Source organism: Giraffa tippelskirchi, chromosome 13 (genome assembly GCF_054371585.1).
Source record: "Giraffa tippelskirchi isolate mGirTip1 chromosome 13, T2T-mGirTip1v1.2.pri, whole genome shotgun sequence".
Taxonomy (NCBI): domain Eukaryota; kingdom Metazoa; phylum Chordata; class Mammalia; order Artiodactyla; family Giraffidae; genus Giraffa; species Giraffa tippelskirchi.
Genome location: NC_137287.1, coordinates 13,332,369 through 13,360,022, shown reverse-complemented (window position 1 = coordinate 13,360,022; position 27,654 = coordinate 13,332,369). Strand labels below are relative to the sequence as shown.

The 27,654-nt window shown below is 43.1% G+C and overlaps 1 protein-coding gene across 8 annotated transcripts in view; it reads left to right on the top strand.

Moving 5' to 3' along the window:
• Window positions 1-27,654, top strand: part of CALN1 (calneuron 1) — a 693,518-nt gene that overhangs the window by 318,454 nt on the left and 347,410 nt on the right. For all 8 annotated transcript variants that reach the window (XR_014073438.1, XM_081558121.1, XM_081558116.1 and 5 more), the window contains one exon: window positions 8,488-8,612. Coding sequence is in view for 7 of the 8 variants with exons in the window: in XM_081558121.1 (XP_081414247.1) it covers window positions 8,488-8,612 (125 nt within the window). In the remaining variant the exon portion in view is untranslated. The remainder of the gene's footprint in view (window positions 1-8,487; window positions 8,613-27,654) is intronic.

Below are 27,654 nucleotides of genomic sequence, written 5' to 3'. Positions count from 1 at the left end.
GGTGGGTCTGTAAATTGTCACAACTATGATGATGGTTTTAAAAGATGTCTACAAATTCTCTGATACTCCATCTTTCAAAAGATAGAGCCTAATTTCCTTCCCCATGAGTGTGGGCTTCACTTAGCATCTTGCTTCTAATGAATAGAACATGTTGAAAGTGACTGTGTGATTTCTGAGACCAGTTCATAAAAGTGCCCTCCTCCTATGTCTTGGAACACCTGCTGGGGGAAGCCAGCTGTCCTGTCATAAGAACACCCAAGCAGCCTTCTGGAGGGTCCCCTGAGGATGTTGTGAACAGCCACATGAGTGCCGTCTTGGGAGTGGATCCCACAGCCCCAGGCATACCTTCTGAAGGTGGTAACCCTGGTCAATGTCTTAACTGCAACCTCATAAGACCATCTGAGCCAGAACCACCCAGAGAAGCAATTCCTGATTCCTGACCCATGGAACCTGTGAGATAATAGATATTTGCTGTTTTAAGCCACTAAGTTCAACGATAAGTTGTTATATAGCGATAGACAACTAAGCTGACCACTTTGGACAGCACTTTGAAAAAATGCTGTAATATTTGATCTAGGTATGCATGCTAGAGAAATTTCCCCAAGTATGTGCAAAGAGACACACATGAGGATGTTCACTGCAGAATACTTTTCTTTCAGTTGGATAGTAGATAAATAAATTGCAATATGGAAAGCTATGGCACAGTTAAAAGTAAATTAGGTATGTGTATACGGATTTGGCTAAATCCCTAAGCTCTAAGATAGATTGAAATGTGCACATTGCAAGAGCATATGTATACTGTGATATTATTTATGTAAATTGAAAGATATATACAGCAATACTCTGTGTGTGTGTGTGTATGTTGCTCAGTTGTGTTCAACACTTTGCAGCCCCATAGATTGTAGCCTGCTCAGGCTCCTCTGTCCGTGGAATTCTCCAGGCAAGAATATTAGAATGAGTTGTCATTTCCTTTTCCAGAGGATCTTCCAGGGATCGAACCTGGGTCTCCTGCATTGCAGGCAGATTCTTTACCATCTGAGCCACTGGGGAAGCCCAGAGCAATACTATAATATATTCTATGTAATTACACCCAAATGTAGGAAAATTTAAAACCATGAACCAGAAGGATACATTCTGCCTCCAGAATAGGGTTGTTGCAGCAGAGTGAAGGAAGTGGAGAAATACAACAGGTGGGCAGGGCTTCAATATAAGATATTTCTTTAAAAAAAAGAAATCTAAAGCAAATGAGGAAAAATATTAGCCCATATTCAGTGAGGGTGGTGGGTCCATGGCTCATTATATTATTTGCTGCATATTCTGTTTATTTGAAATATTCTGAGATGGATGAAACTGGAGCCCATTATACAGAGTGAAGTAAGCCAGAAAGAAAAACAACAATACAGTATACTAATGCATATATATGGAATCTGAAAGATGGTAACGATAACCCTATATGCGGGACAGAATGAGAGACACAGATGCATGGAACAATTTTATGGACTCTGAGGGAGAAGGTGAGGGTGGGACGTTCTGGGAGAATGGCATTGAGACATGTGTATTGTCATATGTGAAACAGAGCACCATTCCATGTTCGATGCATGTGACAAGGGCTCGGGGCCGGGGCAGTGGGATGATCCAGAGGGATGGGAGGGGGAGGGAGGTGGGTGGGGGGTTCGGGAAGGGGAACACATGTAAACCCATGGCTGATTCTTGTCAATGTATGGCAAAAACTATTACAATATTGTAAAGTAATTAGCCCCCAAGTAAAATAAATAAATTTATAAAAAAAAAAAAAAAATGAAATATTCTTTGTTGCCATTAATGTAGATTTTCATTCTGCTACTATTTTTGGATATCTCCTTTGCTTTGCAAAGACCTGCACCTTTTCCAAATCAGCTTGCCTCTTAGCAAGCTGTCTTCTCTTTTTGACTTGATATCTCCTCACTATACTCTGAGATTTCCTCATGAATTTGCATTCTTATTCTTATTTCACAGGCACCCTGCTTTCTTACTAATTTTTAAGGATGTAACCAGAAACTTATTGTCTTCTTTCTTGTATCATACTGCTGTTGACAATCTGCTTTTGGTTGTACATCTTCTTGAAAGCGCTTCCTCCTCTAATGATGCAGAACTTTTATTTAGCCCCTCACGTTGGTGTTTTCTGCTTACTCATTCCTGTCTGATTTGAGCTCTGTCCAAACCCTCCTTGCCAACTGGCCTGCCCCTGCAGGATCTTTACAAGAGAACACAATTGTTTTGTAAGTACTTAGCCAAACGCTCCGCTGGCATCCATCTAGTGCATCTTTGCTGGAGTAAGAAGGGATCTTCTTGTCCCTGTAACTTAACTCTTGGACTCTGAGGAGGAGACATGAATTTCTAGGGTATCTGAGGTTTTCTGCAGTTCTTCCTTAATCAAAAGCAATACATGAAAAGCCTACAGCAAATTCCACATCTTCACGCGCAGGGCCCATGCCTCAGACTCTTCCGTTCCTAGCCGTGTTGCAGACTGGGAGGGATGATCCCTGCCTAGCCATAGGACGGGGATTGTTGCTTCCCAGTGGTGCTAAGGACCGAAGGAACTGGATCCAGACTCCTTTAAAAAAGCAGTTCCAGCATCGTCAGTTTGAGAAGCATGTCTCTCTAAACTACTTTAAGTTGCACTTTGAGAAGATTTTGGAAAGAAGTTCAAGTGCACTTCTCTAGATGTCTTCTTCTCTCTCTGTAGCCCATTACCAGTAATTGATGAAACAAAGTAGTTTAGAGAGAATGACTTCTCAGACTAAACTATTTGTGGGGAGGGTCTAGTGTTTTGTCTTTTTTGTTTGTTTTGTTTCCATTTTTTGTTTCATGCCCCCATCCTTGGCAGACTGATTTCCGTAAAATGCAGAAAGAATGTATTAGTGGAAAAATAAAGTAAAAAAACAGAGATATAAAAAAAAAAAGTCAAGTCCACTGTTCACATGCTTAGGTGTTTGAACAATACTCCAAATTGGTATAAAAATTTCAATGCTCTCATTCATTTCTTGTCCTTATCTCATTGCAGACAAGCAGCAAATAATATTCAGTTGGCAGTGGTCCACACACTACACTTTGAGTAGTGCTGCTTCAGAGGCCCTGCAGAATTATGTCCTGGGATAATCTTTATCCAGAATAATGATATCAGCCCACAGCAATGTGCCTGGGTCTTTGGTACTGCAGAGGAGAAGAAAAAGGAAGTTATATTACTCTACATTTTCTTAGAGAAATATAACCAATAGAATATATATGTGTGTGTATATATATATATATATACACACACACACACATACATACAAAGAAATTTATTGTAAGGAGTTGCTCTGGTGAGCCAGAGACCCAGGAAAGCTGTTGGTGTAAGCTCCAGCCTGAGCCCAAGTCCAAAGGCAGGAGAAGACCAGTGTCTTAGCTCAAACAGTTCAGACAGAAAGAACAAGTTTTCCTTTACTTTTCCTTTCTGTTCTATTCAGACCTCTAACAGATTGGATCAGGCCCAACCACCTTGGGGAGGGCAGTCTTCTTTACTCAGACTGCCGACTTAAATGTTAATCTCACCCCAAAACACTCTCACAGACATACCCAGAATAACGTTTAACCAAATATCTGGGCATCCCGTGATCCAGTCAAGGTGACACAAAATGAACTGTCGCTGAAGAGCATCATCACAAGGCAAGGGGAGTGAGGCTTTTTGGTTTGTTACCCTGAAACAGGAACTTCTTTTGTTTTTAACCTCCTGACAACTCATCTTTGATATGACCGTGGAGCCTGGTGGTACCCAGGAAATAGACTCTTTTTCATCGCTGGTGCTTTTCATTCAAATAGCCTCCTCCTCCTGACACAGTCGGGCTTCCCTGGTGGCTCAGATGGTAAAGAATCTGCCTGCAATTTGGGAGACCTGGGTTAAATCTCTGGGTCAGGAAGAGACCCTGGAGAAGGGAATGGCAGCCCACTCCAGTATTCTTGCCTGGGGAACCCCATGGACAGAGGAGCCTGGTGGGCTGCAGTCGATGAGGTTACAAAGAGTCGGACATGACTGAGCGGCCAAGTAGGAGCAGAGCCTGATACAGTCAGCTGCTTGCTGACACCGCTCAGCGCTAGGCCCCCTGGTGCTCTGTTGTATACACACTGAATCGCTTGGCACATCCATGGCGTGCAATGCCAGCTAGCTTCTCTCTGAAACTCACCCTTGGCCAGGTTCTTCCCGATCCTCCTTCAAAAGCCAGCGTGTTTTATCTTCCACCTGACATATCGTGACCTTCTTCTGCCCCGCATCCCACTTCATGTAATCCTTAGCAAGTAATTACTGATGATGTTTATTGAGAACATTTCTGATGCTAAGTCAAGTGCTTTCTGTATCTTATCTTATTTCATGGTTACAAAAATCCTATGCAGTATGTGTCAAACCCCCAGTTTTACCGAGGAGAAGGCTGAGGCTTACAGAGGTTAATTTATTTACCTACCTGGCCAATCAGTGCAGAGCTAGGATTTAAATCTAACACTGCTTTTGACCAGATAGTCCTGTTTCGTAGCCAAGAAACTATACGAATTCACAGAAAATACAGAAAAAAATGTACACATGATAAACAGTCACTTAACAGTTCTCAATGAGTAAAGTTAACTATTTAAAAATATATATAAGGATCCATCTCTAAGCTTTAGTTCAAGACCATGTCTGTCTTTGCTGATGAACTGATATGTTTCCCTTCCATAGCCAAACAGAACCTTAAAAGCCTGAATTTCCCCAGGTGGCTTGGGGTGAAATTTAGTCTTTAATTGCAGCGGCTGTTTTTAGCTTACTTGGGATAATGTTCTTCCTTTTCTTGAACATGACTTTATTTATCTCTATGGATGGCTCAATTGCACGTGTTTTCTTTCCCACTAGACTTTGAGCGTTTCGGGTGAATGAACTGAATATGTACCTAATTTTGTAGGCTGCTTTTTCCAGAAGCAAATTATATCAGTCTATTGAGTGGGACTCAGTTGCGACCAGTTTTCTCTGCAGAGTACTCAGCATTTCTTCTGCAGCTGAACGTGGCTTGGACACACGTGTTTGAGTATAACCTTGTTACGGCAGCTGTAAAAATGTGTGTGGTGGGTCCAGAGCTTCAGACAACCAAGTAGAAGGTGATCATGGGAAGATGTTTACAAAATACTGAGACACTGGAGTCATGAGCGGTGGCGTAAGAAGAAATGCTTTCCATGCGTTACTGACCTCACTGGGGCCTCCTTCCAGGTGGCAAAATTAGAGATCAGTGTGGGTGCTTTCCCATGTTTATGAAGGATATAAACGATGGTTAAAACAGCAGATTGACTGGGTCCTGGGGCCAGTGCTGAGAGGGACGCTGAAACCACACAGGAAATGTTAACCAGTATGGATGTCTTACTCCCTGGACCATGGGACTCAGTCTAGGCTGAAATGACTGGTGGCACATGGTGACCCAAATCAGGGCTAGCCATAGGAAAGGGAGAGTGGTCCTACCTTGTATGTCTGATTCTCATCTTTAAACCTATTTGGTCTGAAATTTAACTTCGAGAAAAGAGGTGATGGTAATTGAAGTTGTCGTCCAAAGAAAGATTCTTTAATTTTTTTTTTTAATATTTTTTAGATATTTATTTATTTTATTCATTTGATTGCACTGTGTCTTCATTGTGTGGCACATGGGATCTTTCGTTGTGGCATGTGAGATCTGGTTCTCTGACGAGGGATGGAACCCAGACCCCCTGCATTGGGAGGTCGGTGTCTTAGCCACTGGACCACCAGGGAAGTCACCCAAAGAAAGATTCTTGCCTGTTTATATATGAGGATAGATTTGGCTGGGAGGGGGAAAGTCTGACTTATAATTAGCTGAAGATGTGCCCCTTACAATTGTCAAAGGCTTGCATACTCTGTGACTCCCTCCTGTCACTTACGATCAGCCCGTGGATGGAGGGTTGTATGTTTGTTAGCCGTGGAAAGAGTTTAAGGGTGGATTGGAGGCTGGTGGCTGGCTCCAGCCTCAGCCATGTGTCTGTTTTACTTTTCAGGGCCCAGAACATTTGTGAGAATCATCCCAGTTGTTATGATGAGAGAAAAGTACCTTTGATAGAAATAGAGAAATCAGGAACTGTGGCCTATTTTTTAGGAAGATAATTAATTCATTTTTCGACATCTTAAGTTTGAAATGAGGGTTTGACATTCGGGTGGAAATGTCTGGTGGAGAGCTGAGGCTGCTTAGTTGAAAGAGCGCTTAGGAGGCTTGTGTTCTAGAATGGATTCTTCCACTCACCGGCTTCCTGCTCTTGGTCAAGCCCTATAACTCTTAGGAGTCTCATGAGTTGATCTCTAAGTCAGTAGCTCTCAGTCCATCCGGGAGAATGCTGGAGTGGGCTCTAGTCGGGAGGGAGAGAGAGGAAGGGGCATCCTGCCGGCCTGTCGCTCAGTAGTGTCACAGGGAAAAGAAGACAGCACCCTCCCCCGCCAGCATCCATCATCAGGGACCGTTGATTGTCATGAGTGTGACTTGAGGGACACAAGATTTGGGAGCCCGGAAGCCCTTAACAGTCATCCCCAGAGACTGGCCTTCTGTCGGCTGTCTCTTTCTGTAATTTACACCCTGTTGCTCAGCAGTGCCTTAAGGGGCTGCTAGGACCACTCCGGCTTGACACACAGATGCAAATTTTAATGCCCAGAGGGACTCTACATGGGACTCACATGGAGAATGGTGTGTGGGAAACAGCACGGGCCGCTTCTCTCCCACAGATCGCCTGGCAGGAAGGCCTCAACTTCTGCTTGCATGCCCCCAGTGGTGGGGAGACCACCCCTTCTTGTGCCCCTGTTTACCTTCCTGGAGCTCTGTTAAAAGGGTGTCCTCTACCTGCACACTAGAATTGACTCCTGATCCTTCCCGCCTGTGCCCTAATTCCACCCAGAGGCTTCTCTATCCTCTTAGCCCCCTTTGCAGATGGGGAAGCAGAACCAGATATGCCCCATGATTCATTCAATATAATAGAACTTGCTCTTTCCAGTATGGGAAAACCCAACTTTCTCTCTCTCTCTCTTTTTTTTTCATATTCTTTTCCATTATGGATTATTACAGGATATTGAACATAGTTCCCTGTGTTACACAGTAGGACCTTATTGTTTGTATATTCTAAATGTAGTAGCTTGCATCTACCACCCCAAACCCCCAGGCAAACTCTTCCCTGCTTCCTCTCCCCCTCAGCAACCACAAGTCTGTTCTTGTGTCTGTGAGTCTGTTTCGTAAATAAGTTCATCTGTGTTGTATTTTAGATCCACATATGTGATATTATTTGATATTTGTCTTTCTCTGTCTTACTTCACTTTCTATGATAATTGCTAGGTCCATCCATGTTGTTGCAAATAGCATTATTTCATTCTTTTTAATGGCTGAGTAGTATTCCATTGTGTGTGTATATCTGTCTCATGTCTTTACCCATTCATCTGTTGACGGACATTTAGGTTGTTTCCGTATCTCGGCTGTTGTGAATGGTGCCACTGTAAACATCGGGGTGCATTTATCTTTTTGAATCAGAGTTTTGTCTGGATATATGCCCAGGAGTGGGATTGCTCGTTTGGCAACTCTGTTTTTAGTTGTTTGAGGAACTTCCATGCTGTGAGAAACCCAACTTTCTAACTGTATCTCTCGTCCTTCCCTTTCATCTTAGTCTGGAGCCTCTGGCCCACCTTGCACTGGTGGTAACTTCACACCCCCAGGGGTAGCGCTCTGGGCCAAGGACCCCGGAGGGTTTGTTAGTCTGGTCTAGAGGATGCTTTCATTTCCTGTGGGAGTCCTGGAAGCTGCTTCGTTCTGAGACACCTTGAAATGCTGCCCACCTTTCCAGCAGGTCAGGTGTGATTGGCATCTCAGAGGGCTGTGCTCACGACGAGCCACTCATGCAAATAGGCGCAAGGCCGCTTCTCAGAGGTGCAGGCTGTTGTCTGTGTTCACTCAGAGCCTGGCATGTCTGACCTGCTTTGAGTGCAGTATAGGTGCAATACCTGCTTTACTTGGGAAAAACAAAACACTTGGATTTCTGTACAGTCACAGCTAAGACATCCGGCCCCTGGATACACTCACATTTCTAGAGTGTTCAGTCCTTTCTTATGAGGACAGAGAAAGGGTTTGTCAGGCCGGAGAAAGGAGCAGGTGCTTTCTTGTTTGCATGGAGAGACAGTTGGTTGATGCCAGGGTATCCCACAGACTGCCAGAATCCCATGGCTTAAGTTCATTATTAAATGGGGAAAATGAAGTAAGATGTACAGTGAAGGAAGGGACAGAATTTGGGGGCATTTGGGAATCGTTCCGGCCATGGGGACCCTGGTACTCTCTGACTTTCCCTCTACCAATGTTATTGTTATTTAAAAAAATACCCCTGGCCGTCCGAACACCGGGATGGTCCTTCAGGGAAGGAAAAGAGGAATGGATGATGATGTCTTTCTCTCCCCCTCTACCTCCCATCTCTCGTGAGCAGGGAGAAGATGCCTTTTCACCATGTGACCGCTGGCCTGTTGTACAAGGGGAATTACCTCAACCGATCTCTCTCTGCTGGCAGCGACAGCGAGCAGCTGGCTAACATCTCCGTGGAGGAGTTGGACGGTAAGGAGCCCACCCTGCCTGGGAGGTTAGCCACCCAAGGGAGCCATCGGGGCTGTTGTGCATCTAAGTCTCTGGCCATCAGTTGTGGCCAAGTCTAACCATGATGCGGCAGGAAAGAGTTCAGAGATCACTTTTGTCCAGATGACTTCTCTGTGTGAGATGGACCTGGTGGCCTGAAAAATTTATGGTGAATGTTTTGGTTCCTTTGGATACCAACTGGAGAGACAGCCTTCAGCTCCCCACGAGTTATTTTCCAGTTGATGGAATCTTGATCGCCAATAGTGTGGCCCTGTTTCCCTCTTGTTCGCGATGGGGCCCAGCTGTGGGGGAGATTGTAGCCCTGTTAATGGCTGTCTCTTGACTTGAGGCCTTTGAATGGTGCTTTGAATCCTGTCCAGATCAGAATCATTTGAAATCTGTGTCCAGGTGGAAATAGCCAGCAATTATTTTGATTGCCTCTGTAACAGTGTAACCCTGCCTTAGGGTTAGGAATGAACCAGAGAACATGGTGACTGAATTCATCCTGGGACAGTGTCCCCTCTGTGGCCTGGGGAAATCAACTCCTTAATTAAAAAATTAAAACGAGGAAGAAATAATTTTTTTTTTTTTTAGGATAGAGAATTAGGTTGATTCGGCCAGATGTTTGCCTAGGTACTACATCTGCTGAGGCCAAGCCAGATCATTTTCCCATCTTGTTTTGGAATGCTGTGTTCCTGCTAACACACTGTTTTAAAACAAGAAGTTGAAATTTACTTTCTAAAATAGGGAAGTTAAAATTACCTCAGATGGCCCATATCTTTGCTTTTAAGTGTAATAGTCTGAACCAGTGTGCTTTCTCTTGGCACATTTCTTCCAAGGGAAAGGTGGGGAGTTTCAGTTCTGGGCCAGGGAAGCCGAACTTGCTTCACAGTTGATCAGCGGGAGATGCAACAAGCAAGGCCAGGGACATTGGATAGCTTTTTTGCTCTCACCCATGTTGTTTGCTTACTTCTCGACAGTCATACCACATTTTATTACACTTTGCCTTATTGCACTTCTCAGATACTGCTTTTTTTTTTCATAAATCTAAGGTTGTGGCAACACTACATTGTCAGATGCTGGTTAACATTTTTTATTGCTAAAATGTTTTTTAATTAAGGTATGTACACTATTTGGATATAATGCTATTGCACACTTAATAGACTACACAATGTAGTGTAAACACAACTTTTTTAAAAAAGACATTTTATTTTATTTATTTGGCCACTCCATGTGGCCTGTGAGATCTGAGTTCCCCAGCCAGAGATTGAACCCATGCCTCCTGCAGAGGAAGCGTGGAGTCTTAACCACTGGACCACCAGGGAAGTCCATAAACATAACTTTTACATGCACTGGGAAACTAAATGGTTCAGTGATTCCCTTTATTGTGATATTAATATAAGCTTTATTGCAATGGCCTGGAACTGAACTTGTGGTATCTCCCAGGCCTCCCTGTAGAGGCTTGCTTATTTCCATGATGAAGCAGTGATGCTCAGGGCCCAGTAGGCTGGGTCTGGGGAAGAGGCCGGAGGGTGTCAGAGGAAGGGGAGTGATGTGGCCAAAGCCAGGCTCCCCAGGCCCAGCAGCTGCTCACCGTGGTCCAGACAAACTGAGGGCCGGAGAGGAGAGCTGTGCTTGCATGTCTCTTGGCCTTTAGTTGGCCAGAGGATATTCAGACAAGGACTTGGAAGCAGAAAATAGAGCCCTGACTGCCTCCAAAATGAGCCCGTCCTGATGGCCACAAAGAAGACTGAGGCTGAGCTGTGGGTGTTTGGCAGGTGAGGTGAGGCCCAGTCTTCCTTGTGTCCTGACCCAGGGTCTGCTCCAGTGATGAGCTGGGCAGCGGTGCATTGATTCAGGGGGCGGGATGCTGGTGTTTGTTTGAATAGGTTCCCCCAGTTTCAGTCAGTTTGCAGGAGAGACGAAGAGTCTCCTGAGTGTGGAGCCCCGTGGAGCAGAAGCCATGAGACATGGGCCAAAAGTCTATGTGTTTTAAGCAACTCTCTCTCTCTCTTTTTAAAGTATAGTTGATTTACAGCGTTGTATTTCACTGTATACAGGTATACAGTATACAGGTACAGTATACACTGTTTCAGGTATACAGTAAAGTGATTCAGTTATACATACGTATGTATCTATTTTTAAATATTCTTTTCCTTATAAGTTATTATGAAATATCAAATACAGTTCCCTGTGCTATAGAGTAGGTCCTTGTTGTCTATTTGTTTTATATATTGTTGTTTAGTTTCTCATGTTGTGTCTGACTCTTTGTGACCCTGTGGACTGTAGCCCACCAGGCTCCTCTGTCTATGGGATTTCCCAGGCAAGAATGGTGGAGTGGATTGCCATTTGTAGTGTGTATGTGTGTTAATCTCAAACTCCTAATTTACCTCTCCCCTACTTTTCCCTTTTGGTAACCATAGTTTGTTTTCTATGTCTGTGGTTTGTCTCTGTTTTATATATAACTTCATTTGTATCATGATTTTATTGCACATGTAGGTGATATCATATGATATTTGTCTTTGTCTGGCTTACTTCACTTAGCATCCATGTTGCTTCAAATGGCATTATGCCATTCTTTTTTATGACTAATATTCCATTGTATATGTACCACACCTTCTTTATCCATTCATCTTCTGGTGTTCTTTAGGTGGTTTCCATGTCTTGGCTGTTGTAAATAATGCTGCAGTGAACACTGGAGTGCCACATATATTTTTGAATTATAGTTTTCTCTGGATATATGTCGAGGGGGTGGGGGTCAGGGGTCCCTAGTTGAGTAAAGCTGGACTTTATGTTGGCTGGGGAAAATACTATATTTGTCCTTTAGGAGGGTAATCCATACTCTGAGCCTGGAGAAAGGCCATTTATTTTCTGATGGAAGACTCCTTCTACTTATTTATTTATTTTTGCCAAGGTGAACCCTGAGTTATGACTGCTCACGCTTTGTTACAAGTATCTTGGGGCTGTGGCAGGGCTGTGAAGATGTGTTCTGCGTGTAGAGCAGGTGCTCTACATTGGCTTGCATCAGTTCAGAGGACTGCAGGTTGGTTTTTAGGGAAACTGCCATTTCTGAGACTGTGTCTGTTTGCTGGTCTCTTGGGACTGCCTTGTGTCAGCCGAGCCCTAACATCCTACTATTTGGGGGTCACTCGTTTATCCCTGCAGGACACAGGGTGTTGCACAGGGAGTTGATGTGTTGGACACTGGTGGATACTGAAGCTTCCTGTGTGGTCCAGCCACATTGGGCACAGATGTTAGTTGGGTACCATCCCCACCCCGCCATAGCTACAGCCTCAGGCTTATGGATCACCAAGGGCAGGTTCCCTTACCTGGTCAGTGACTGTCACTGGGGATGGAGTGTCCCTTTCCTTCAGTGTAAGGAGCAAAGGCACCCAGTCCATGAGAGGGTAACCTCTGAGAACAGGGCCACTCGCCATGCAGGCTACCTCCCTCTGCCATTCACTCTGAGAAGTTTCTATTTCTTCTCTATAAACAAAGTTCAGGGGGAAATAATGCAAAGCTGCATCAGTTTGGTCAGACTGGAGTTGGGAATCATCCAGCAAACTCAGCAGTGATGATTTGGTTGAGATCTTAATGTTCATTTATTCATTCATTCGTGTTCATTCATATATTCATTCCTAGTCACTCCTTCATTACAGGAATGTTTATCCAAATGTTTTCTAGGCAGAGGAATATACAAAGAAGTATAATATTTGTTGCCTGGTCCAAGGAGTTTACAATCTACCCATGGAGTTTATGTACATACAGAATTTATTAGTAGTATCTTGTGTTTTTAGAGTGTGTCATGTGGAATTTTATTAGACACATGAATTATAATATTTTAAAAGCAGTTTTCTCAGTGCTATTTGTTGAATAATCTTGTGAGGCTGTCTTAAACTAAACTTGCTTATATCTGAAGTTTACTCATTTCATGAATGTATGATGCTTCAGTATACCATACATTGTATATAAATATATCTCAGTTTCTGTATCCATTCCATTCAGGATGTATATTTGGATTGTTTTCAGTGTAGGGCTGTTAGGATGTAGTTTAGCCTCCCCTTCTGTTGCAGCTGTGATGCTGGAAACACTCTCTTCATGATTCCCCGTGACCGTCGTGAAATGTCCGAATGTGGGTGTTTCACGTTATTCTTGCCAGTAACAGTGTCAGCTTCTTAGATTAATGTCTTGGGTCTTCCTTCTAGCCTAGGTTAATTTGTTCTCACATCTTGAATGGTTGTTATTTCTGTTTTTTTTGTTTGTTTGTTTTTTCCCTTCAGGAGTGCCTCCCATTCGAATGCTAGATCTTCATTTGATATTTTCCCTAAAACGGGTCTCTTCTCACATCATTTTTCTCCATTTGTTTTTGCAATTCTCTATTCATTCTTGAGTCTGTCTTCCACCTCATGGGTTTAGTTGTTTTCAGTCATTTACAATATTTTTTACTGTTGCCTTTAGGAGTTATTTTCATTATGGTTGAAAGTTTCAGTTTCATTGTAGCTTGATTTTATTTCAGTAGCTATCGTTTAACATTTTTGTCAAAATATGATACAGAAAAGTTTGAGAGTACAGTTCAATTATTATCAAAGGTGAACACTCATGCAACAACCACTCAGGTTAAGGAATAAGGTGTTACCAGCACCCTGAAGTTTACCTTTGAAGTTTTTCCTATTATCTCTTCCTCAATCACTTGTCATTGTTTGTGTTCGTGTTTTACCTTCACCTCAAGGGGATCGCATTATATTTATGGTTGTCTGTCCAGCCTCTTTTCTTCAAGAGTATACTTGTGAGACCCAACCATGTTTTTGAGGATAGTTGAAGTTCATTCATTTTCATCAATATATGGTATTTCTTGATAGGTAAACACCTAAGCTCATTTATCTATCCTATTCTCATTTTTTATCCATTCTTTTCTTGGCAGGTGTTCAGTTTGTTTCCAATCTGTAGCTCCCAGGCTATAGTCGTTGATGTTGCTGCTGTAGTCTTAGGCTGTGCTCTTCTCATGGCAACTTCTTCATCTTTTACTGGAGTCATATTTTTTTTATTCTCTCCCAACTCTTTGTCTTATTGAGAACAACCTGTACACAGTTTATCCAAGTCTCTTCTGTTTCTTGTCATAAATTATATAGAGAGATCTTTTTATAATAAAAATCTGTTCTTCTCTAAGTCTCCCAGCTGATGCTACCTTTGTTTTCCATTAGAAGATGGTTTTATATTGTCCCTTTGGCTTTTTGTATTCTGTTTTGTGACTCAGCAATGGAAGTTTTTTTGTAGATCCAGGATCTGTCAGCAAACAAGGTTTATAAAGAGCCTTTAGCCTTCTTCATTCTATCTTCACTTTATTCCAGACCTGGGATAACATCCCCCTTTTCAGCCCCAACTGGAGAGCCCAGTTTCTAGAAGACATTCCTCTAGTCCATGGCTGCTGGGCACAAGTGGGTTCTTGATGGCCCCTCCTATTAAGTTGCCTCCCTTATGCCACAGAATTCTATTAGTTCCTTTATTCTTCCCTGCTTTTGGTCTCTTTCCTGTTCCCAAGCTAGTATTCAACATTCTGGTACATTTGGGTTCTCATCACTCCCCTAGAAATAATGCTGGGGATGAGACACTCTCACTCATGGTTTTTGTTACCCTTAGAGAGTTGTGTTCCCCAAAGAAGCTTAGAAAAGAGGTGCTGCTACATAGATAACCAACAAGGACCTACTGTATAGCACGGGGAGCTCTTCAATATTCTATAATAACCTAAATGGAAGAAGAATTTGAAAAGGAATAGGTACATGTATATGCATCATGGAATCACTTTGCTGAACACCTGCAATTAACACAGCATTGTTAGTCAGCTGTGCTACAATATAAAATAAAAATTAAAAACAGAAAGATGTTGCTGAGGTGGGTTTGGGTTGAGGAGTAGATCACTGTGGAGAATACATGCTGTGAAATAGAGATCGATTGCTTGATTTGCTGGTCAGTGTAGCCTCTGGGTCCCTAGCAGGGCCGATAATGGTGATGAGCCAGTGCCTTCTGTACGTGCCTCGGTGGTGGTTGGAAATTATGTTCCACCAGTTTAGTTAGTGTGGCAACTAGTGAAAATGTCTCCTCAGCCTCTAAAGTGAGTGTACATCTCACAATAAATGTTTCTGGGGATGTGCATACATTATCCTACCTTTTTGGAGAGTATTTTAATTTGAATTTTGGAGCGGATGTATCAATCCAACTTTGTAACATGAAATACCACTTTAGTAGTTGGCTACCTCCATTTGGACTCTTCTAGACCTACTGCATCAACACAGCCCAGTTCCCTTGATGGCCTCCTGTTTGCCTGATGCAGTGGACACTCAGTGTTTATCCCGGACTTTCTGCGGCATCTGACAACGTTGCTCACACCCTGGGTTTTGGTTTGTCACTGTCTTGTCATCCTTGCTGCTAGCTAGCTCTCTTCCTTCCTCTTTTCTACTTCTTTGTAATTTCCCTCATCTTCTGCCCACTCCTGATGCACTGTTGTCTCCTGGGATTGGTTTTTGTTGTAATTCCCAGGAGCAACTGTGTACCAGTCATCTCAAGATAGATATATTTGATCCATGCCTCCCTCCTGAGTTTTAGACTTGCTACTTATGGCCCTATATACAATTCCTTAAATTCCAGTGTCCAAAGATGAACAGATTTTCTTTTTTTCTCTTAAACTGCCCCTCCTCTGGATTTTTTCCCAGAAAATTACATCCTATTATACCCAGTAAGCCATGATGGTAATTTGGGGATCATCCTGGATCCCCCCCTTTTGTCTTACTCTAACATAGCATTGGCAAAACCTTGCAGATTGACTTACTTCTTCTCCAGCCATGTTGCTGTTTTCTTGGGCCAGGTCCCCCACCTCCTAGACAATTGCAGTCACCAAGAGATGATCTTGTGTCTCATCCAGGATACCAGCCCTATATCAGTTCAGTTCCATTTCACTGGAAGAATGCATCTCAAATACATACTTGATTAAGTTATCACATTTTCCTTCTTGTCCTACAAAAACACAAAGATATATACATAAAACAATAATGTATTTAATATTTCTTTAATCATTTCTAAAAATTTTTTAATCTATAGAGATTCTTGAAAGTACAGTGAATACCTGTGTACCCTTTTTCAATTGCTAACATTGTAGCATTTTCTTTTCTCTTTCCATTTCTCTCAACACACACACATACACACACACACAGTTTTTTCAACTCTAGAATTTTAATTTGATTCTTTTTTATAGTTTCCATTTCTTTGCTGAGATAATCTGTTTACTCATTTAGACAATATTTTCTTTAATTCTTTGGACATATTTTCTTAAATTTATAATAGCTCTTTAAGGTCTTTAGTACTAAATCCATCATCTAGGCTCAGGCCATGTGAGGGTTGATTTCTATTATCTTTTTCTAGATTATGATCAAGTTTTCTTGTTTCTTTGTATGCCTGTTAATATTTGACTGTATGCTGAACTTTGTAAGTGCTATGTTATAACAACTGTGTTCTGTTAGCTTTCTTTGAAGAGGGCTGATTTTTTGGTTCTAATAGGTAGTTCAATTACTAACCAACCTCCTTAAACTTCTGTTGGTTTGATTTTTTGTTTTTATGTTAGGGTAGATCTCTGGAAATTCCTGCAGAAGGCACTGGTGACCCACTCCGTACTCTTGCCTGGAAAATCCCATGGACGGAGGAGCCTGGTAGGCTGCAGTCCATGGAGTCGCTAAGAGTCGGACACGACTGAGCGACTTCACTTTCACTTTTCACTTTCATGCCTTGGAGAAGGAAATGGCAACCCACTACCGTGTTCTTGCCTGGAGAATCCCAGGGATGACAGAGCCTGGCAGGCTGCCGTCTATGGGGTCGCACAGAGTCAGGCATGACTGACGTGACTTAGCAGCAGCAGCAGCTGGAAATCCCAAAGTGGCTGGCTCCCAAGCCCCTCTAACTTGACAGGGACTCAGCTTCCAAATTCTTGTCTTCCTTGTGGATCTTGTCAGGGCTTGGTTTTAGGTTTTGTGCAGGTGGATCTTATGGAGACCTTCAGAATGTTTTATTCTTAAGCTGTGGTCTTTCTAGTGTCTGGGTGCCTGGGGTATTAATGAGATTTTTCGGACATCCCCTACAGATGCTTGAATTTTCACATCTGTCTTCCATTTTCAATCTCATAGTGGCTGCTTCCTGGTAAGTCTGGTTTAATCTCAGCTTGCATTGGGTTGCCCAGCCTTCAGCCAGTCACTCATAGGGAACCCACACACAAGCTTCTGAGGCTCCCTCTCTGCATAGTTTTCTTCTCTCTGTGGCCTGACCCTGTAGATTCCAGCCCCTTCTGCTACCCCAACATAAAAACTATGGTTGGGAAAGTGTCCCTGGGCCGTGAGCCAGGGAGGACATGGGGCTCACCATATGAATTTCCTCTCACCCTGCAATTGAGTCTTGTGCTGCCTGTTGTTTATGACCTGAAAATAGTTGCTTTATATATTTTGTTCAGGTTTATGCTTGTACACGGTGGGAGGGTTATTCTCATACTGGTTACTTTATCACTGTAAAAGCTTATTATCAATATTTTTTTTTTTTTACCTGAACCAGTTAGAAGTAATTTTCAACCATTCTAGCATTTTACCCTTTAATGTTTCACTTCTGCTGATAATTCTGAAATGGCTCTCTGCAGCCTACAGCTGTGTTAGCTACAGCGCATCACTGTGACAAAGTGTATGACATACTGTGTGGCTTGGACCCTTCCTTTTCGTCTGCTTCCACTCCCACCTTGCCTTCCAGATGGCTTCCTGCTGCCTCACAATCTCCCTTGCTTCTCTGCCTTTATTTTAGTTGCTTCTTTCAAGAATGTTCTATGTAGCTGGGAAACACCTAATCATCTTGTAACTTTCAACATTGTCCATTGTTATCCTCATCCTATCACCACAACTGGAGTTTACTGAGTCCTTACTATGTGCCAGGAACTGTTCAACATGCAGGAGATGATTTGATCCATTTAACCCTCTCAGTAATTCTATGATACAGGTGCTATTATGGACCTCATTCTTGCAGAGGTGGAAAAGGGATATGTTCAATAATAACCTTCTCCAAGGTCACGTAACTAGCACGTGTTGAAACTGGGATGCAGACTGCCACCTGGCTTCAGAACTCATGCTTTTCAAGTGCTATGCTCTGAATCCTCCCACTTGCTAAGTAAGACCCTTTGTGCCTTCCCCACACCCTCATGTCACTATCATATATATCACTGCCACCGCTGTGACACCTGGGTGAGAACTTGGCTGATTAATCAGACTTTCAGTGGGTGGAGAGATATTTTTACTGCTCTGTTTGAGCCCAGTGTGTTTCTCACGAAGAGCAGAGGTGCACTGCAGCCCAGGAAAAGGCCGGTGGTGGGCTTGAGTTCACGTTGGAAGGGGTCTGCCTTCTGTGCTGTGAGCTCTGAAGAGCCCCTTTCCACCCTCACTTGTCTGGTCCATCATATATTTTCTTGTAAAGAAGACTCCTCCCACCCCCCCTTTTTTTTTCTCCTCTACTTTTGATGGGTGATTTAGAAATCCCAGAGGCACACCCTACTTGCCTTTTTTGAGATCCTTCCCTCTCCAGGCTTTTCAAGTGGAGTTTTAAGAAGGCAGAAACATTACTGTCACAAGAAGAGAAGCTCTCAACTCTTATCTGAGAAGGCTGATGGCTCAAAGTTCTCTCCTCCAGAGGAGGCGATAAAACCTACACAATGAGCCACGTCATCCAACAGGAGTGGGAGTGCCAGATAGACAGCTGTGCTTCTGAGCTGGGAATTAGCCTTACAACCTGGGCCTTTTATCTACCTGGCTTCTTTCTCCTGGAGGCTTGACTTGCCTTGGAGCTTTGAGAGGGTAAATCTTTTGTGGAGAGTTGTGAAGCTTTGTTAGCAGTGCCAAGGAGAGATTTCTCTGATGGTAGCTGCTTCCAAGGGCCCACTCCTTAAAGGGACATTTGCCTAAGTCTTCTTGGAGTTCCCTGCATCTGATTCTGAAAGTGCTCTTTGATAGCTGTGGCCAAGAAGAAAACCTGAGTACTATCCCTGCCACTTTCATTTCTTCACTGGTAATTTATATGCTGCATGCTTCCCAAAGTGATAGAGGCATCATATGATAAAAGAAAAAACATAAACTGCAAAAGCTGTTGGAATATAAATAGGAAATAAAAATTCACATACCAAGAGGAAGAAAAAAATATGACAGCCCCTAAAACTAATACATTTACTATGAGCATTAAATTTAGCTCCAAACTTCCAACTGATTGGGGCAAAAAGGTAACATACCTTATTCCAATGACAGCCTTCAAGGATCCCATTGGAAGAATCATCTTCTCAGCTATATTTTAAATAGGAGCTCCTTGAAAGTGAAAGTGATAGGCGCTCTCTCATGTCCAACTCTTTGCAACCCCATGGACTATACAGTCCATGGAATTCTCCAGGCCAGAATACTGGAGTGGGTAGCCTTTTCCTTCTCCAGGGGATCTTCCCAACTCAGGGATCAAACCCAGGTCTCCCACATTGCAGGCAGATTCTTTACCAGCTGAGCCACAAGGGAAGTCCATAATAAAAATACCCAACATACAAGCACTTTGTATTGTTATGTCAAAGGTATTGGCAGCTTTCAACTTTTTCTCAACCTCTAATTTCTGAAGGTTTTTTGAAACCTGTTTTCCCTAGTAACGATGGCTTTTGATGATGGTGATTCTCAGTGAAGGACTAGGTGCTAATCTTAGACTCCAGATACAGAGAGAGGAGGGCAGATGGTAGTTTAAAAAGTCTTTCCACCAGATGATGCCAAGTACCTGTGTTGGGACATGTTTCTGTGGTTTCCCCCTCCCCCTGCTTGAGATAGTAGGCAGAGGTGATATCTTGGTGTGAAAGTTCAAGGATCTGCATTGTGAAGCATGACCTTTGACTTGGGATATTTGCGGAACAAGACCTAACAATTCATCTCTATCATAAAATAACCTTGATATTCTTCCTGTGGAAACTTCTACTTTCAACAGAAATGCATCCTAATAGATATGCTAAGGTAATTAAGCTCCACTGCGCTTCCCCAGATAACTGAGTAAGTTAACCTGTTGAGTAGAATTATTCAGCATTATCCATCTGGATACTGAAGAGAGTTTGCCAAAACTCATCATTCCGATGTTGGCTTCACTGATACTGAGCTGTTTCTCTTGGTGGTAATTGGCCAACAGCAGGTTCAGCTGTTTCCTGGGACTACTCCGGGATGTGATATTAGCAATATGTTCTAGCTTACTGGTTTTTCCTCCTCACAGCAGTATCCAGAGCATCTCATCCAAACACATCTACAAAACATTTAAAAGCAGGTCATGAGCTAGGACGTAGCCATTTGAAATACAGATTTTGTCTATCAAGGTGGTCTTTTCTACTTTCTCTAATTCTCAAGTCGGAAGAGCACTGAATTTCCATTGAGACCTATATTGTGGTGGTGGTGGTGGTGGTTTAGTCACTAAGTCAAGTCTGACTTTTGTGACCCCCCTGGACTGTAGCCCACCATGCTTCTTTGTCCATGGGATTCTCCAGGCAAGAATACTGGAGTGGGTTGCCATTTGCCTTTCCAGGGGATCTTCCCAATCCAGGGATTGAACCTGCATCTCCTGCGTTCCAGGCAAATTCTTTACCACTGAGCCACTGGGAAGACCTTTATTGCTGTGTGACAAAGTACTCCCAAAGTTGCTGGTTTAGAACAACAAACATTTTTATCTCACAGTGTCTGTGGATCAGGAATTCAGGCACAGATGGCTGGTCTGGCCCCATGTCTTTCAAAAGGTTGTAGTCAAGACACTTGCTGGGACTGCAGTCACCTGAAGGTTTGGCTGTGACTGGGAAATCCATCCAAACCCACTTCCAAGGCTGTTGACTGGAGGTCTCAAGACCTTCCATGAGGGCGTCCCCATAGGACTGCTTGAGTGACTTCATGACGTGGGATCTGACTTTTTCTAAAATGAATGATCCTTTTATGATCTTATCTCAGATGTCACATATTGTCACTTCTGCCCCATATATTCGCTAAAAGTGAGTCACTAAATAGAGCCCACACTTAAGGTAAGTGGAATTAGGCTTTATTTTTGAAGGGATGAATATCAAAGCATTAACAGGTGTATTTTAAAACCACCAAAACACATACACATTAGCATGGAGATGGTTTCTAGCTATTGAATTGAAAGCGAATGAAATGTTATGGAGTGTTCTAAAGTCGTACTTAGCAATTTCTTAATGCAGTGAGGAAGAGAGGACCAAAAATCTTTGCTACAAAAATAGGGATTAAAGCCCACCTGACAGAGTAGGGTCTCAGCAGTCCCCCAGATGTGGACTGTCCGAATTATGCTACTTAGTAGCTACAACAGAGTGGGTTAGCTTTCCCCCAATATCTTTTGTTCCTCAGTAGAGGAAATTTTAGCTGGACAAATGTGTGCTCAAATCAAGACTACATTTCCCCGTCTCCTTAAGAACTGGGTATGGCCATATTAGTAAGTTCTGGCCAATAACACCTAAGCTGAAGCGACATTGGGTAACTTTGCTGCACTTTGCCCTTTCTATATCCTTTCCTCCTTCTTATTATTGGAGTGGGAATGTCATCATTTGGCGCCATGAAAACAAAGGTGGTGGAGTGCTGAGCTGGAAAGACCCTGGGTTGCCTGAGGATAGTGGAACAGAGAGAAATTAGCTTCTGATTTGTTTTTCTCACTCGCAGGCAAACCTACACCCACCAAATCATCAGCCATATGACCACAGACAGTTAATCCAACCTCTAAACCTATTTTCCCATTTTAAAATTAGTGTCTTACACATAATGCTATTGTGAAGAATCTTCTGCTTACTATTTTTAAGGAGGAAGTATTGTTAAGTAAGATTAGAGATAATGGATCTATAGTTTCAAAGCATGGGAATTTGTCCTTTTTCTAACGTATATAGACTGTATTTCAAGTTCATCTGTTGAAATGTGAAAGGGAGAGGTTCAGCAGGGCAGAAAGAGTGGAACCAACAGGGAAGGCTGGATGGCAGAGACCCAAAATGCCTCCAGGAGAACATTAACTTTTGCTGGGTGTGTTTCATTACGAGGTCAGGGCCCAGATACACCATGTTCATCCGTGTGAGCAAACGTAGTGAATGTTTAGACACACAGTGACTTCTCAGAAATATTTGTTTTTAAAAATTTAGATTTCTCTCTCTTGTTTTTTTTGGCTGCACCGTGGGGCATGTGGGATCCATTCCTGCTTTAGTTCCCAAAACAAGAATCAAACCCATTCCCCTTGCAGTGGAATTGCAGAGTCTTGACCACTAGACCACTGGGGAAGTTCCCCAGAAATACTTGCTAAATAAATGAATGCCATGAAATTTGTCCCAAAGTGAGCTAGTTTCTCCCAATTAATCGTTCTATGAAATTAAAAGATGCTTACTCCTTGGAAGGAGAATTATGACCAATCTAGACAGCATATTAAAAATCAGAGACATTACTTTGCCAACAAAGGTCCATCTAGTTAAGGATATGGTTTTTCCAGTAGTCATGTGTGGATGTGAGAGTTGGACTATAAAGAAAGCTGAGCAGTGAAGGATTGATGCTTTTGAACTGTGGTATTGGAGAAGACTCTTGAGAGTCCCCTGAACTGCAAGGAGATCCAACCAGTCCATCCTAAAGGAAATCAGTCCTGAATATTTGTTGGAAGGACTGATGTTGAAGCTGAAATTCCAATACTTTGGCCACCTGTGTGAAGAGCTAACTCATTTGAAAAGACCCTGATGCTGGAAAAGATTGAAGGCTGGAGGAGAAGGGGACAACAGAGGATGAGATGGCTGGATGGCATCACTGACTCAATGGACATGATTTGAGTAAACTCTGGGAGTTGGTGATGGACAGGGAGGCCTGGCGTGCTGCAGTCCATGGGGTCGCAAGGAGTCGGACATGACTGAGTGACTGAACTGAACTGATTCATTCTATAGTGAGAGTAGAATTGGGATGATATATCTGGTGGTGAAATATGGTTGATTATACATGGCATTTAGAGTCAAATGATCTACTTCAACACTCCATGAGTTTTGGTTTTCTTGCCTGTATGTGTCAGTTGCTCAGTTGTGTCCGACTCTTTGCGACTCCATGGACTGTAGCCTGCCAGACTCCTCTATCCATGGGATTCTCCCGTCAAAAATACTGCAGTGGGTTGCCATTTCCTGCTCCAGGGGATCTTCCTGACCCAGGGATTGAACCTGGGTCTGCCTCATTGCAGGCAGACTCTTTCCTGTCTGAACCACCAGGCAAGATGTTCTCGCCTGTACAATGTGGATAACAGTATGTAGTATAAAGGGATATTATGAGATAATATATGCAGAGTGAGTTACTATTGTATTTAGTATGTAGTAAGTACCCAATAAATAGTAACAGTAATAGCATCAATAATAGTAATTGTTGCTATTATTGTTGTTATGATAATAATGATGGTGATGGTCACTCAAGAATGACAAGACACATCCAGACAGGATTATTACTTCCACCTTGGGGCAGATTGGCTCCTTGGAGGAGAGAGTAAAACACTAACTAGTATCCTATGCAGTTGTCCTGTCAAGGCAGGCTTGTTTCAGGAGGTGAATGCCCCTAATTGGAAAGACCTTTCAGTGTGGAAGAATCTGGAAACCCCATCACAATTCTCAGTGTTTAAGCCCATAAATATGCCTTTCCTACTCCTCTGGCTTTAACCTCAGCACTTTACCTTTCAAAGACCCTGTCCTCACTGGAATGAAGGTTAAGAGTTTGAGCTAGTGACACCAGCTTTCAAACCTTAGGTTGTCCTGAGAAATAGAGTTAGACGTGGGAAAATTTTGTGAGTGACTGACATTTCAGGCCTTCCAACTCCTCATTGTCGCTTCCAAGGATCAGGAATGAACATGCTCATAAATTTCCTTTTTAAAAATATCTCACAAGACTTATTCCTTGGGTTGGAGGGGAGATGATAATGGGAGACAGGAAGACTGAAGTCATGGCCAGATAACCAGAATCCATTCCCTCTTGGGAGGGGACATTGTCAGCTCTTTGAATTCAACACGTTGGAAAGAAGCCTTCCATTCCTTCCTCTCTGTTGGACTAGTGATGATTTCTGGAAAATGGTTAGCCATCGGTTTCACTGGGTGTAACTTTCTGTCCATTTCCTATTGAGTTTCCTTTGCTGGCTTTTTCTCACTCTCCTAGGTTTCCCCTAACCTCATCTGGTTAGAATTCAAGGCTATTTTTGTTTTAATGTTTCTCCCAGACTAGAAACGTCAACTTCAGTATTAATGGTTTGTTTGTAACACTAAAGTTTTATGGTGATAGTGAAAAAAAGTGTGTTTTTTTTTTTCCTCTCTGTAAAGCTGCTAAAACAAATGGCCCCAGGACCTAAGTCATGCTGGCCTGAGGAATGTGCTACCATTTTCATGCTCAGGCATAGGGCTGGTTCTTAGGCTGGTGCCAGTTGGCTGTGCTGGTTATTACTCTGCTGGTATACAGTAAAATGAGCCTCAGGATACATAGCTCACCTCAACCATCTGGGTGGCAATTTAATATCTCTGTCTAGAAGCATTATAGGAAGGATGTGTTCTAAAGACCTTGGTCTGATGGCCCTAAGCAACTTGCAGGAGATTTTATGGAGCTAGTCTCTCTGCCGTCTGGCGCTCAGGTGGGGAGTGTTGGGGGAGGGGAGTCACGGGGACACACCTGAGAGCTCCGTGTTCCCTGCCCCTCCTTGGCGCTTCTTCCCAGACCTCCAAGTGCAGTTTTTAGTCAGCACCTATTGATTCTGCAAAAACTGCTGAGTTTCTAGTGCATGATTGATCCTAATTTGATGCTACTTTCTTTAAGACCCCTTCCAAGGTGCCATCTATTTCTGGGAAAAGTGTCTTCAGCTGCTTGCTAGATTTTCTTGCTGGATTTGGGGAACCCTGAATATGCACATGAAGAAATGTGCTGTTTCAGATTTTGAAGCCTCAGTGACTGAGGTTAGTCCACCTGGAGGACCGGTTAGGCTGAACAATGAAGTTACCAAAAGCCAGGCTGAAGAATGTTCTAAGTCAGGGATTTTAAAGCTGGGGTCTGTGTCTCTCCTATAGCTTCTGACTATTTTGTGTGTTTATACATAGTGTTTTTTTTTCCTGGGGAGAAGCTCTGTATCTTTTGTCATATTCTTTTTTTATTTAATAAGGTATTTTTTTCATTTTATTTTCGGCTGTCCTGGGTCTTTGTTGCTGCACATGGGCTTTCTCTAGATGCAGCGATCAGTGACTACTCTAGTTGCGGTATGCGGGCTTCTTCTCATAGTGGCTTCTCTTGTGGTGGAGTACAGACTCTAGAGCTCGGGGGCTTCAGTAGTTGTGGTACATGGGCTTAGTTGCCATGTGGCATGTGGGATCTTAGTGCCCTGACCGGGGATTGAACCTGTATCCCCTGCATTGCAAGGCGGTTTCTTAATCACTGGACCACCAGGGAAGTCCCTTGTCATTTTCTTAAAGGGATTCAACAAAGGGTAACACAAGTTGCTTATCTACACCTCTTGAACTGGACAGCTTATACCCATCACTCCATAAAGGTTTTGTTTTGCTTTCCTTCGGGAGATTGGACAAGGTGCATCCATGTGTGTTGGGGAGGTTCTTTATGAAGATTGCACTTGGGATGTGGAGAGGGGGTATGAGGGGAGTGGGTCTAGAGGCTGGAGCATCACCAGCTTCTCATAGTCAGGGGAGAAATGGTGAGGGGTTAAGCTTAGCCAATGACAGTGAGTCAGAGAGAAGTGGGCTTGGGATATTAAAAATATAGACACTTGGCAGTGTTTGGGCTTCCCAGTGGCACTCGTGGTAAAGAACCCGACTGCCAGTGCAGGAGACATAAGATACGCAGGTTTGATCCCTGGGTCGGGAAGATCCCCTGGAAAAAGGCATGGAAACCCACTACAGTAAATCTTGCCTGGAGAATCCCATGAACAGAGGAGCCTGGTGGGCTACAGTCCAAAGGGTCACAAAAAGTTGGGCACGACTGAAGCGACTTAGCACACACTCACAGCGGTGTTTATTTTATCCAGTTTAATGTTTGCAATACCTCTTGCAGACATCGTTGTCCTCATTATACAGATGAGGGAGATTGGTGTGAAAGTGATGAAGTTACTTGCCCAAGGTCACACAAATAATAGTCAGTGGGCTAGGATTTGTATTTAACTTTCTGTAATGCCAAAGCCCGGGCTTCCCAGGTGGCTCAGTGGTAAAGAATCCACCTGACAATGCAGGAAATGTGGGTTCAATCCCTGGATGGGGAAGATCCCCTGAAGAAGAAAATGGCAACCCACTCCAGTATTCTTGCCCAGAGAATCCCATGGACAGAGGAGCCTGATGGGTTACAGTCTGTGGTGTTGCAAAGAGTCAGACATGACTTAGTGACTAAATAACAGAAACAGCGCCAAAGCCCCCACTCTGCACTAACTCCCACGCTATCGTGTCTCCACACTGTAGGTCTTGGTGTGTGGATGTGAAGCAGGTGAGGACAGGAGGAGTCAGGTGTGTGGTAACTAATGAGGTAGCTAGGTGCGCAGGTGATGCCAGCCACTGAACGGGGACGTGGGAGTTTGAATAGAACTGGGAGACACTGATGAGAACTGAGGATCATCCTACTGGAGACAGGCAGTGTGCCCTTGAATATTAAATTCTGGCACTCATTAGCCTTAAGATAAAGATTTTGGAATCTTCATTATTTTGAAGTGATGGATTAAAGGAAAGAGAGCCAAAGACCAGTACCCAAGGCCCAAGGGCTGTCCATTCCATGGACCACAGGTGGTCACTGGTGACTGGGGGTTTGGGAGGGACCACATCTCCAGTTAAGCTCCTTCATGTCCTTGAACCATGCTTTATATGTCATGGTTAGTCCTGTAGGACTATGAAGGATATGACATCCTTCATATTCTCAAAAGCCAAAATCCCATATCAGGAGGAGGTACTCTTTGGGTTAAAAAAATAGGTCACCTATTTGTGCTCAATTAATTTGCTTTATTGATTGATTGATAACGCCCTCTCTTTCAAACTCTTTAAGTGAGAAACTTGCCTAAAACCCACTAGCTGTCTTAGATTTTAAAAGAAGTTCACACACTGGCTCCTGGCCACTAAAATCTCATTTTCAGGGTACCATAGAAATACTCTCTAGTTTTCTCCACTAAATAGACCTATAAATAGACTGTGTTACTACTCCAAATGTCACTCACCTAAAATGAGAACTGCCCTAGGCCACCCTCAGGCCAAGGATAAAGAGCTTGACTTCTTGGGACTTCCTTGGAAGTCCAGTGGTTAAGACTCTGTGCTTCTACTGCAGGGGGCATAGGTTCAATCCCTGATCAGAGAACTAAGATCCTGCATGCCATGCAGCACAATCAAAAAAAAAAAAAAAGAAGAACTCGATCTCTTGCCTGCAGTGGCGAATTCCAGGGATTCTGGAATTAGCCTGAACTTGATTGAAACCTTCTACCTGTCATTTATTATCTCTGTGCCCTTTGGCAAGTTTTAAAAACACATCTCCATGTCCTCGTCTATAAGATGGGGTCATATAGTTGCCACCTTGTGGGAAGAGCCTGTAACATGATGGGCATGGCAGCATGCTCTACAGGGGCTGTTAGTATCCTTGCTTGGCAGGCTATGGGGAAGGAATAAGATGAGAGAGAAAGCCTGAATTTCTTTTCTTTTTCTTCTCTCCAGTCAATTCTTCCAAAGTGGATTGAAGCAAATTAGAAAGGGTGAAGGATGTTTCAAAGTGAATGAACAAAACTAAGTCTCATCTGTGAATCTGAAATTTGGTGTCACATTTACATCTTTTTCAGGTGTGTGTGTGTGTATGAAAGGCTCAGGGGTACTTTCTGGGCTTGACCCTGGACCTTCTCCATAGAACATCTGGAACTCCCCAGACCACAGTGGCCCTTCCACCCCTGACATGCCATCATAGTTATGTGGAATTACAATTCAACAACATTTTGCTGATGTAATTGTTCT